The sequence below is a fragment of the Gobio gobio genome (genome assembly GCF_949357685.1).
Source record: "Gobio gobio genome assembly, chromosome: 4".
In the NCBI taxonomy this organism is placed as follows: Eukaryota; Metazoa; Chordata; class Actinopteri; order Cypriniformes; family Gobionidae; genus Gobio; species Gobio gobio.
In genome coordinates this window covers 22,010,048-22,022,384 of record NC_137100.1, presented here as the reverse complement: position 1 = coordinate 22,022,384, position 12,337 = coordinate 22,010,048, and the positions used below count along the sequence as shown (strand labels likewise).

Genomic DNA, 12,337 nt, shown 5'->3' with positions numbered 1-12,337 from the left:
AAATTATTTATTGATTGATTGTCCTTTTAAACTTTCTGAGATTAAGAATCTCTTTATAAGTGTCCTGGCCAAGATGAGCAGTAACAGAGATTCTCACAATATTCCAATAACAAAACAATTCAATACCAGTACATATTTAAAAATATTTGCAGCTATAAGGATTTAAAAGTACACACTGACACATCTTCAAATCATTTTGTAAAGTATTCCAAGCACTAGGATTGTCATAACGAAAAGCTTGTTTCCCTAACTCAATTCAAAGATATAAAAGATAAAGATTAATCAAATATGTGAGCATGAGTGTTCCACATTGTGGATGTGCTATAGGGTTGCCACTTCACTTCTGTGTATTTGTGTTCATGTGTTGTGGCTGAATTTTTTTTTTTTTTACTTTTATTTTAAAAAAGTATTGATTATTTCAAAGTGGGGTCTCGGGAGACCCTGAACATCCTGAGAGGGACTTTTTTTTCTTCCCTATATAGCTTTTTGTTAGAGCTAGAAAGTGTCAACCACGACATCAAGTCTCATGCCATTTAGGGTGTTTTCGCACATGGTCCTTTTCAGGGGTCTGAGATAAACAACTTAATTCAACAGAATTTGTAGCAATGCCATTTTAAAAAAATTATAATAATCTTTACAAACAAATATCTTCGTTCCTGAGGCACAAGCAATGTAAGTGAGTGGGATCAAATGTTGAAGGCCATATAGGGTCAGCCATCAAACACTGAATTGGACTAGATCCAAAAAGCAACAGTATGAACACAAAGGGGTCTGAGACCACATTCCTACTAAAGTGGACCAGAAAAAGGATCTGAGTCCTCTTTCAGGTACAGGGACAGTGTGAACGTGAAGATAACTGGGTCCTTTTTCACTTGGTTCACCTCTTGGTCCACTTAAAGGAGTCTGAGTTCGGTTCTTTTAAAGAGGACCCGTGTGAAAACACCCTTACATGAAGGGAACAACGTCATTTCTGCAGCGAAATTTAGGAATAATGTTTATTAATATAGTTTTAGGTGCCTGAAATAAAGATCCAGCATTAACAAAGTGCTTAATGATAAATATTAATATGCTTAGTGACAAATACTATGTTTGTTACAAATACCTTTGTTATAAATATTTTGTTATAAATATTTTCAGCTGTGAAAATATGTATATTTCAATTGGAACCTCTGGATTCCTTGATCACAAATACTATAAATATATACAAATATAAAATACTTACAAATATTTTATTCTAAAAGAAACATTCACAGATCAAAACATTAGTTTTAATTATAGTTATCAGTCAATTATCAAAAGGAATATTTTTTACATTTTTATTTTACTGCACTTACAATGGAAATCTAGGTAACTAAACATTACATAGTGCTTTTATATTCATTTATTATATATATTTTTTTTCAGCTAGTTTCTAAGCCATCATTTCTCTTTTTTTAGAAATGTTTAAATTGAAGTACTAAAATAACTAAATAAACTGATACTAAAAACTAAAACTTGATAAAAACAATATAGACATAAAAAGGGTTTAGTTCAATTTAAAATTTACTTTAAAATTAAAAATTAAAACAGAACTATAAAAATAAAATCTATTTAAAAAAACTATAATATTATTTCAGTAACTGGATGGATGGATGAATGGATGGATGGATGGATGGATGGATGGATGGATGGATGGATGGATGAAAAGATGACTGATGGATGGATGGGGTGGGTAGATCTGTCGACATGTAAACTGGTAACCGTGCACACCATGTGAAAAAATTTGGTTTATCAACACTAAATAGTCAAGGACTCAAAAGACTGAAAATAAATTGGAACAGAAGGTCAGTAAGTGATTTTATAACACTACTCTCATGTGAACACCTATAATGTTCAAGTCATAGCTACTTTCACGAAAAGTCTTCCATTGTAACTGCATTACTGTAAACACTTTTTGATTGTTTTTGCAAACTGATTAAATGATTGTCTGTGGTAATCGACAGCATCTTTGGCATAGAGAAGAACTTCAGTTGAACCCAGAGCATTCCTCAGAAATTCAGACTGATTTTCAAACACAAGGCTTTCAGAACGTTGACCGAGCAGACGGTGTCATATAGTGACAATAAACTTTCCATCCAAACTGCCAGTTTCAGAGATAAATGTCCACAAAAACCAATGTAAGTGGACCGATCAAATAGTGTGAGGATGATTTATGTCTCTTGTTTATTGGCCACATCCATGTCAGCGTCTCCAATTTTAATAAGAACCCTCCTGCGTTTCAGAGAAACATTCTGTGGTGAGCATGAACTTCAGCCTTAATGTGAACTAACAACAGAAGCACCTTAATTCTCGTCTGCAGGCAAGTTTTAAAACACAAGGGCCAGTATAAAGAGCCCTTTATCCAGTACGAGTAGAGGAAGTGAGCTTCAGAATAAATAGCAGCATGAAGAGAGGTACAGACCACATGACTACACATCTGGAGATATTACAATTCCATCTCCATGCCAAGAAACTCAGTCAGCACAACCACCCACACCTTCACACACACACACACACACACACACACACACACACACACACACACACACACACACACACACACACACACACACACACACACACACACACACACACACACACACACATACGCACACACACACACACACACACACACACACAGAAATACATCTCAAAGAAAATGTTGAGTCTGACAGGTCTTCATCAGTACCAGCTTTCCTAGTCTTACTTTTTTGTGGCCTCTGACCTCTCACTTCCTGTTTAACGAGAAAAGAAACATAAACTTAAGCTGGGGGGTGCTCCAAAAAAAGCTCCACCTCTTTCTCTCCTTCTGCCTCTTTTCAACTCTTCCAGGGGAAAGTCAAAAGTCTGCCACGTCAATTCTGAAAAATCTACATTTGAAAGTACGAAAAGACGGTGTGCGTTACAAATTAGTTTTGCGATACAAATACTGCATATCTTCATTTTGTATATCTATTATATAAGACTTTGCCACTGATCTGAGGGGGATTTATGAGTCGACGGGGGTGAAAGGGCCAGGAAACCTAACTCTTCTTGCCACCCACATTCTTTGCCTTCTCGTACCACCATCAAACACTCAGAGGTTTTAAAGGACCCTCCTCTCCTCCTCCTCCCCCACTCACCCACCACTCTTTGGCATCTCACACACTTGGACGTCCAGCCTAACGGAGCCAGAGCAAAAGAGAGACAGAGACAGAGAAAAGGATGGATTGAGGTTTTCGGAGGACAATCGGAACATCTAATGCCAAACCTGATTGGCACAGATACATGGACTTTGAGGTATTTATTGTCCCTTTGAAGTATTTATCGTTTGCATATGGTAGAAACAGATCTGAGAGTTTCAAGTTAAAGAGGGACAATGGGCTGGATGGACACTGTCCAACAGCTAGGCAAATTGATGGAATTTTAAAGGGATATATGAAATAAAACATAAATAATAGATAAATAATAAAGAGATATAAATACTGGCTTTATGTTTATATAAAATGAGCAAAAAATATTATTAATTTTAAAAGGTCTGAAATGCATCTCGGCAAGCTTCTCTGAGTAATAAACATACAATAGTCTGCTTCATGAAATAATTTACTGTGATATTGTATAGTGATATTACCGTGGCAAACGGCCTGCTGTAATGCAGAAGTTTTTTGCAAGTCAAAAGTCACTAACAAACATTTCCTTTTTCTATGTTTACTACCAAAAAAGATTTGAAAAACAGAACATTTGCATGTTTGTAAGGTTTTTCACAAATATTCATATTAATTAACACAATTTGTACATGTTGTACATCATGGTTGTTAATGTTTTGTACACATTCATCCCTCAGTGCTGTTGGACTCATCTCATCTCCCTGTGAAGCGTCATGCCCGCCCCGCTTTCCCAGTGTTCAGACTACCTGTTCAGGGCGTAGAGATTGTACAGTAGTCTGCACATTGGTTAGGCTGTGTGGGGGGTGCACACAAATCATCTTGTTCTGTCCATCAACAGTCTCATCATCATGTTTCTGTATGTCTACCCATAGAAATGTGCATGCCTTCATGTGCTAAGTAATGTCTGTATATTTAAGGAAGGGAGTTACATATAGCTTAATCTGACAAAACTTTCCCTGGAGCATAAAGTGTGTGTGTGTGTGTGTGTGTGTGTGTGTGTGTGTGTGTGTGTGTGTGTGTGTGTGTGTGTGTGTGTGTGTGTGTGTGTGTGTGTGTGTGTGTGTGTGTGTGTGTGTGTGTGTGTGTGTGTGTGTGTGTGTGTGTGTGTGTGAGTGTGTGTGTGTGTGTGTGTGTGTGTGTGTGTATGTGTGTGTTCATACTACAAAATGCAAACAAAGTAGAAAGAAAGAAAGAAAGAAAGAAAGAAAGAAAGAAAGAAAGAAAGAAAGAAAGAAAGAAAGAAAGAAAGCCAATGTGATTCGTTACAATGTTGATTTGATGGAAAATAAAAGTATTTTCGCTGTGTATAATTGTCATTGTTTGGACTCTTATTTCATCCACTTGAACCACAAAGAAATAGTTTTGGCACAAGCAGGACATAACTGTGGGTTTTAAAAAATGAGGAGATTAAATGAAAAACAATTATATGCAAAATTGATTTTTTTTTTCCTCAATGTAATTTAAGACATTTTGGACTAGGGACTCCTTTGTTTTAAAAGGATTTTATCTTCATGCTTAAACTAAATACAGCGAGGGCTTTTGGGAAGTGTTGGACCAAAATCTGGTATGTATGGTAATGAAAACCATATGCCACCTTCCCAACCCCCAGAGCAGCCCTCCCACCAGCCCCTGGTCTGCTTCTCCTCATGCCTCCAGTCTGGACTGACAGTGGGGGTGGGGGCGGGTGGGGGTCACAAAAGTACCATAACACCTGTGCTTGATCAGACCGTCAAGATGGCAAAATGCCTGGCCATTACTGAAGTAATAGAACAGAACGAATGCACTCATTTATTCAGTATGACCTCATTCGTCTGATTCTCTTTTCCTGGATCCAATGAAGCGATGCATTTACAGCATGGTTTACTGGTAGGATAAGATGCATTCATTGTGAATTTAGACTAAATATAGAATTACTGCTGGTGGAAATAATACTAAACTATAGAGCACAGAGCATATGAAAAGAAAACAAGGCCGCTTCGGAGAAACCATCCCTGTAGTGCGTATACTGCGAGATAAAAAGCATTGCTAAAAGAAAAGCAACCAAGAAAAGACATCAGAGGAACAGAGGGGACTCACCTCATCATCTTTGTACCAGGACAGATTCTCAGCGGTCAGGACAAACCAATATTCCTTCGCTCCTCCTTTCATGATGCCAATATTATTGATGGTCAGCCAACCCTTTCTGATCACCTAGACACAGGCAAACATGTGGGATGTAAGGGATAATGTACAATCAGATGGTCATTGTCATACTTATTAAGTAATATTGATTTATAATTAGTGTGAGAATAATGAGGCATGATACAAGAAGCATGAACATGAAAAGCTATGCAGGAAAGCAGTTGGGACAATGACCAATAATGCAGTTTTGCAGGCATCATACAAAGATATCTGAACACAGATTGCTGTGATTAACCCATCAGAATTAAGTATTCCAGAACTCAATGTAATACATTTCAAAATGATGTGTATGCGAGTGTGGGATTTCTCAGAAAAACATTGCAAATACAGTGGGTTCTTAAAGTCTGAGACCAATAGTGAAAATGTACAGTATCTACACTACCTTTCAAAAGTTTGGGTTTTTAAGAAATTAATACTTTTATTCAGCAGACACATTAGTTTTTTCTTTTGAACTTTTTATTTTACATGGAATCATGACATTTTTTAACCGTTTTTACAACAATAAATAAACTAAAATTTAAATTGTAATACTATTTTAATATTATTAAAATATTAATAATATTTTGTAATATAATTTAAAAGTTTTATACTATTACAAATAAGTATAAAAAAGTTAATAATTAATTTAAAAAAAAACTAATTATATTATCAGCATTACAATTTAAATATAAAAATGTCAGAATTTCATATTATTTGGTATGCTTTTTTCATATTTAGATGTTAATATAAAAACAAAATGACTAATTATTACTGATTAGGTCTAATTAATGACGAGCTACAGTATTTGTCTTTTTGTTAAAAAAAACCCCCACTACAATGAGGACCATAATTATCCAAATGTAATGCTTTTTTTTTTTCAAATACATTTTATATTAAAAGGCCAGAGTACACTAGTAAACACACACACACCAAAGAGCCCGCAGTCAATGCACACTTACCATTATCTCATCCTGAGGCGTGTTGGCATAGCAACAGTAGCAAAGCAAAGACAGGATTTAAGATTATAAACTGGAAAAAGGCAGCAGAGAGAACAGACAAGATGAACAGAATACAAAAGTAGCAGAAAGATGCTAGAATAGTTCAGTCACCAGTTCACACCACTAACACAAGACAAACAACAAGAATTGTTAAACGTGCCAAAATGAAACATGCTATATTATATTTCAAGCTCAATATATGTGAATTATTCCTAACTAGAAATGGCAAAAAAATACTCCTAAAGGGGTCATGAATTGAGAAATCGAATTTCTCTTGATCTTTTGACATTTAAGAGGTCATTGTACTATAAAAAATATCCTGTAAGTTTCAGAACTCAAAACGTCCTTGTTAGTCCAAAAACAGCTTTCATTGAAACCAAGCTCAGAAAACGACTTGTCTCGGATTTTGTCACATCATTACGTCAGAGTGTGACAAAAGGCCACCTCGACAGAATCAGATCAATACCTATACTTCTACATGACTGCCTCTTTAGCCCTGCCCACCGATTCACGCATGTCATGTAGTAGCTAGTCTCGTGTAGCCAGACATTCAGACTGACGGCAGAAGGTCTGGACTCTATCACAACTTTCATTGGTCAAGGACCGCTCAAGAGGACGTTTGACTGACATGTAACGCAACCAATCACAGTTCGTTTTTTTTCCGCATCATGTTTAAGGGCGTGAAAATGTAAAGTCGATGTCCCTGCAAAAACACACCGTACATTCATTCATAATTCAGTTTACACGAAACACTGTAAGTTATCATTATTCAACTGTGGTACCTCCAAGTACTTAAACTTTATTTGCCACAACCAAGGGCCTCATTTATAAACGTTGCGTATGCACAAAAGAAGGCGTACGCCGCTCTCTACGCAATAATTGGTATTTATAAAAAGCAAACTTGACGGGAAAATGTGCGGTCCATCACGCAAGCTCTGACCCAGGCGTACGCACAAAAACGGGTGAAATGAGAAATGGCGACACCGTCGGCAGATGGAAGAAACACATGAAACTGTAGAACGTTGTGTAAAAGAAATGGCTATACTGCCTCTCATAAATAACATGAAGACTTCACAAAGCAAATCTTACAATTAACAGCCTACACGAACACCCGTTTGATCGATCTGCAGTGTAAAACAAACGAAAATTACAACATAAATGCAAATTAACACATATTTGCAAAAAGAAAAGTGAAATATGTTCTGCAATAATATTGGCATGTTATGCAATTCATCCTCATAAATAATATGGTAAACAGAACAAAATAATGTGCAAAACTGATATTGTCGTCAATGTGTCCGTCTGGCGGAGCAGATATAGATGCAATTAGATAGACAGATAGATAATTAGGGAGATATAAAGTTGTTTTCATAGTAAAAATGTATTCATCAGCTACGGAATCATATTCATGCATATGCCTTTAGTTTGTTTTATTTTTGATAAAATAACATATGACGTATGTCTCAACCATTCAGAAAACTGCAATAAATTACATTTGCACTGAACTATTTCCCATTTCCTCGTAGATAATAGGGATAGGGATTAATAGGGATTCCCCAATAATTGCCGCCAGTCTCTCATCAAGAGGGGTCAGCTCCGGTGTCCCCTCTCCCCCACCCGTGGCAGACACACTCTGGCGATGGAGCGCAAGACGCTTTTTTGCCTCGACTTTGATGTCCGACCATTTCTTTTTTATTTCGGCCATGGTCCGAGGTTGTGAGGCTACAGCATTTACGGCGTCTGCAACCTTTTGCCACTCAAGTGCCTTTTTGGCATTAGTAATGCCCACACTGTGCCCTCCAAACACAATTTTTATCCTCTTTTCCACCTCGCCAACGATAACTTCTACTTCACATTGAGTGAAGTTACGTTTTTTTGATTTCCTCTCTGTGTTTGCCATGATTTCGCAAATTATGAATATTAACTTGTGGGCGTTTCACAGACTATTTATGGGCAACTATGGGCGTGACATGAAGCCGAAAAAGCTGCGCTACATTTAGAATTGATTGTGATTTATTAAGGGAAAACTGCGTAGGATGTGCGTGCGCACGGTTTTATAAATCCGAATATTTCTGTCCGTACGCACGTCCTATGTTTTATCCGTACGCCACTTCTGACGCAAATCCTACGCAAAGTTTTATAAATGAGGCCCCAAGACTTATAAAGCTTATTTAATACGCATACATGTTTCACACTGTCGGCAAATATTTCACCTAACAAGATATTTTTCAACATTGGAAGTTTTCAAAACAATTTCACATGTGTAATGGTAGGGCAGTTGAAAATTATATTAATATGCAAAACTGTTAACCAATCATAGCATTGGGCATTTACTTCCAAGTCTTGAATGTGGCATGCCCAAAATGTTTGAAAGAGAGGGTCAAAAACAGGATAGAAAATAGTCTATTACTTCTAAATTACGATGTTTTTTCATTTAAAAATCTTGATAACATTATGAGTGGACCTCAGAGAACATTATCCTTTTTTTTAACGCAGTTCATGACCCCTTTAAAAATTGTGCTAAATGACAACAGATATATATATTTTTTAAACTACATTAAAAACTACTCATAAAGGCCTAATGAAAGGCCACGTCCAAATTATAAGCAAGCCTATCATGCATATAAAGAATTAGTTTATTTATTTTGTATTTGAACAGTCATGCAAATTGCAATTAAACAAAAGTACAGATGTAATATCAAATTAAAATATATTATTTAAATATAAGATTTATGATTCTATAAGTTAATACATAATATAATTGTTATTTTAATTTAAATATTTTATTGAATAATACTGTTCTATATTTGCATTATTTAATTTACAATTCAAAATAATTTTTAGCTCTTCCCCATTATTTCTTACCTTTCAAGAACATTTTAAAAATTCCCACCTCTGTTTTCAATAATTACAATCTCATAATATGACAGACACTGAGTGAAGTCGTGTCCAATTATAGACCTGCTTCTGGTGCTCCTACATATAAGTAATGTTTGAGTGAGGCAGAAACATCTGCCAGGCTGTGTGATGCATGCAGGACGCAGCATCTGTTCATTCCGTCTTGTACTTACCTGATTGCCAGCAGTCTTCTTCTTATTCATCTGATTGCTTCTCTGCTGTGCGCTGAAGAGATGGACAGAAACAAGAAATATCCATAAAAAAAACAAATAGACTGCAATTTAAGAATAACTAATAGCCACAAGACCATTTGGCACAAGTTTGAATGTTGGGGGTGATTGCCGAAAAGCACATACTTATGTCCTGGTGCCCCCATTAGATTTCTTAACAATCTTTACCAGCAATACTTCCTTAGATGACTAACTTTACCAGTTAAGCTGGAGAACAGAATGGCTTATGCTGATCCACATACTAGACCATCATCAAACTAAACAATAAATAGGATAAGCCAGCCTGGCAAAGCTGGTCATTTCAGTAGGGGTGATCAAGATTTGATTCTAAAATCAATGGATTTGATGCTGCCAAAGGATTTATGAAGGTTGAAACTGATAGAAGATAAAAGATTTAACTGAAAATGTATCCTTCAGAAACTATTTGGAATTGTTTGTTTGAAAATTATTGTACAATCACATGTAGGATGATTCTCTATGCCTGGCTTTATAAATCAGTCCGCTGTCTACTGTGAATATCTAGGGATCACAGCTTACAATCATCGTCTATCATCACATCAGCTAATTTTAGCTGATTTAATGCTCCCAGCATGAATTTCATGTTGATCCAGGCTAGTTTATGCTGGTTAGTATGGTCATGCTCTTCTCCCATTTCCCATGCTGGTGACCAGCAAACCAACAACCAGCATCCTAAACTCTCAGAAAAAAATATACAAAAGCGGTCACTGGGGTGGGAGCTTTTCAAAAGGTACACTTTTGTAACTTTAAGGTACCAATATGCACCAATATACCAAAAGTGTACCTTTTGAAAAGGTACCGCCCCAGTGACAGCTTTTGTACCCTTTTTTTCAGAGACTGCATGCTTGTACCAGCATGCAAAACATACCTTATGCTGGTGACCAACCATGCTGGATTTAGTAAAAGGGTTAATAATGTTCTTACTTTGCAAAACCGATGAAATCCTCATGATTGGTGTTCATGTATGCTAACTCAATGTCAATTAGCAACATGACCTGATGACAGAAAAAGAAAACAACAATATACATTTCACTACTTCTTTTTCAGTTGAAGCTGTGGCTTGGTTTAACCACATGAGTTTGTATATCTAAAGGGTTGGTAGGTGCATGGTAGATGGGCTGTACCTGATCTTTGGTACGACTCTCCCGATCACGGATGTGCTGGGTGACAATCTTCTCCATTTCCTCTCTAAGCATGGGGTACTGAGCCAGCTGTCCCACAAAACACATACTGGATCAACTACTACAGATGAAAGCTTACTAAGCAAATCTTATTAACAAAAAGGGAAAAAAGATTTAAGTGAATTTCAGTGATTATTTAAAGGGTTAGTTCACCCAAAAATGAAAATTCTGTCATTAATTACTTACCCACATGTCGTTCGACACCCGTAACACCTCTGTTCATCTTCGGAACACAAATAAAGATATTTTAGTTGAAATCCGATGGCTCAGAAAGGCCTCCATTGGCACTTGTACTTTGTACAATGTACTTTACACTCTCAAGACCCATAAAAGGTACTAAAGACCTCGTTACAAAGTCCATCTCTCTAGAGTGGTTCAACAATAACTTTATGAATCGACGAGAATAGTTTTTGTGCGCAAAAAAACCCCTAAATAGCGGCTTATATAGTGATGACGCATTTCAAAACACTGAAGCTTCGAAGCGTTATGAATCAGTGAGTCGATTCAGCAGTTTGGATCGCCAAAGTCACGTGATTTCAGCAGTTTGCCGGTTTGAATCATGATTCGACTCGCTGATTCATAACGCTTCCCACATGGAAAGAACCTATATGATAATATATATGCTGCATATATGCGTATATATGCCACATATAGGCAAAATTGAGGTGCATATATGTGCATATACAGGCCATATAGGGCTCCTGTATTGCTTCTTTATATCCACATATAAGCCCTATACATACAAGATATGTCTCCTATATAGCTCATGGCAGGATCTGGTCATTTTGTAGCTCATATCTCACTTTGGCAACTGTCATATGATGCCTAGTTCATATTATCTATTATCAATGCAATAACTAAGAACTAAAAAAAAAAAATTATGCAAGAACTTATGTATGTGCAAACACGTGAAATTGGTATCACATGTAATTGGCATGTTATGGAATTTAACTATGGCAATTAGGTGAGAGGATATGGAAAGCTATGATGTCTACACGTTTTCCTGAAACATTTACAAGGTTGATTCTTTCTTGTATGAAGATAGTGGAAAAGAAGGAAATGTATAACAAAATGGTTTGTTGTTTTTTTAATTTTGTCAATCAAGCCTTTTTTCCAATTTCAAGTCACTTCCAGATTCACATTACAGCTCATACACATCCACACATTCACCGTTACATCCACCAAATGCAATGCAAAATGCAATGTTTTCTGTATTGTCTTAATGCAGTTTCTAGATGAATATGGCATGGCTGAAAGGTCATTACAGTCTAAATGTAGCAACAAAAAAAAGTGCATAGGTGAACATATACTGTAGGTGCATATGTGCATATATGTACATATAATATAGGAAAACGGACAATTTTATATATGTCACATATATTAAAAACCTATATCAAAACCTATATTAAAACATATATGTTCATATAGATTATTTCCATGTGGGTTCGAAGCTTCATTATGCAGTGTTTTGAAATCGGTCATCACTATATAAGTCATTATTTAGGTTATTTTTGCGCACAAAAACAATTCTCGTCGCTTCATAAAGTTATTGTAGAACCACTGTAGTGAGATGGACTTTGTAACGACGTCTTTAGTACCTTTATTTGGGTCTTGAGAGCGTAAAGTACATTGTGCCAATGGAGGCCTTTCTGAGCCATCGGATTTCAACTAAAATATTTTCATTTGTG

General features: G+C 36.3%; 1 protein-coding gene across 2 annotated transcripts in view; it reads right to left on the bottom strand.

The window, feature by feature from the left end:
* The window catches only part of dnm1b (dynamin 1b), a gene marked incomplete at its 3' end in the record, with an annotated part of 64,442 nt that overhangs the window by 29,849 nt on the left and 22,256 nt on the right, over window positions 1-12,337 (bottom strand). For both annotated transcript variants that reach the window (XM_079815723.1, XM_079815724.1), the window contains exons 11-15: window positions 10,593-10,679; window positions 10,393-10,463; window positions 9,394-9,445; window positions 6,284-6,295; window positions 5,241-5,354 (exon numbers count right to left, since the gene is read on the bottom strand). In XM_079815723.1, coding sequence (XP_079671849.1) covers window positions 5,241-5,354; window positions 6,284-6,295; window positions 9,394-9,445; window positions 10,393-10,463; window positions 10,593-10,679 — 336 coding nt within the window. The remainder of the gene's footprint in view (window positions 1-5,240; window positions 5,355-6,283; window positions 6,296-9,393; window positions 9,446-10,392; window positions 10,464-10,592; window positions 10,680-12,337) is intronic.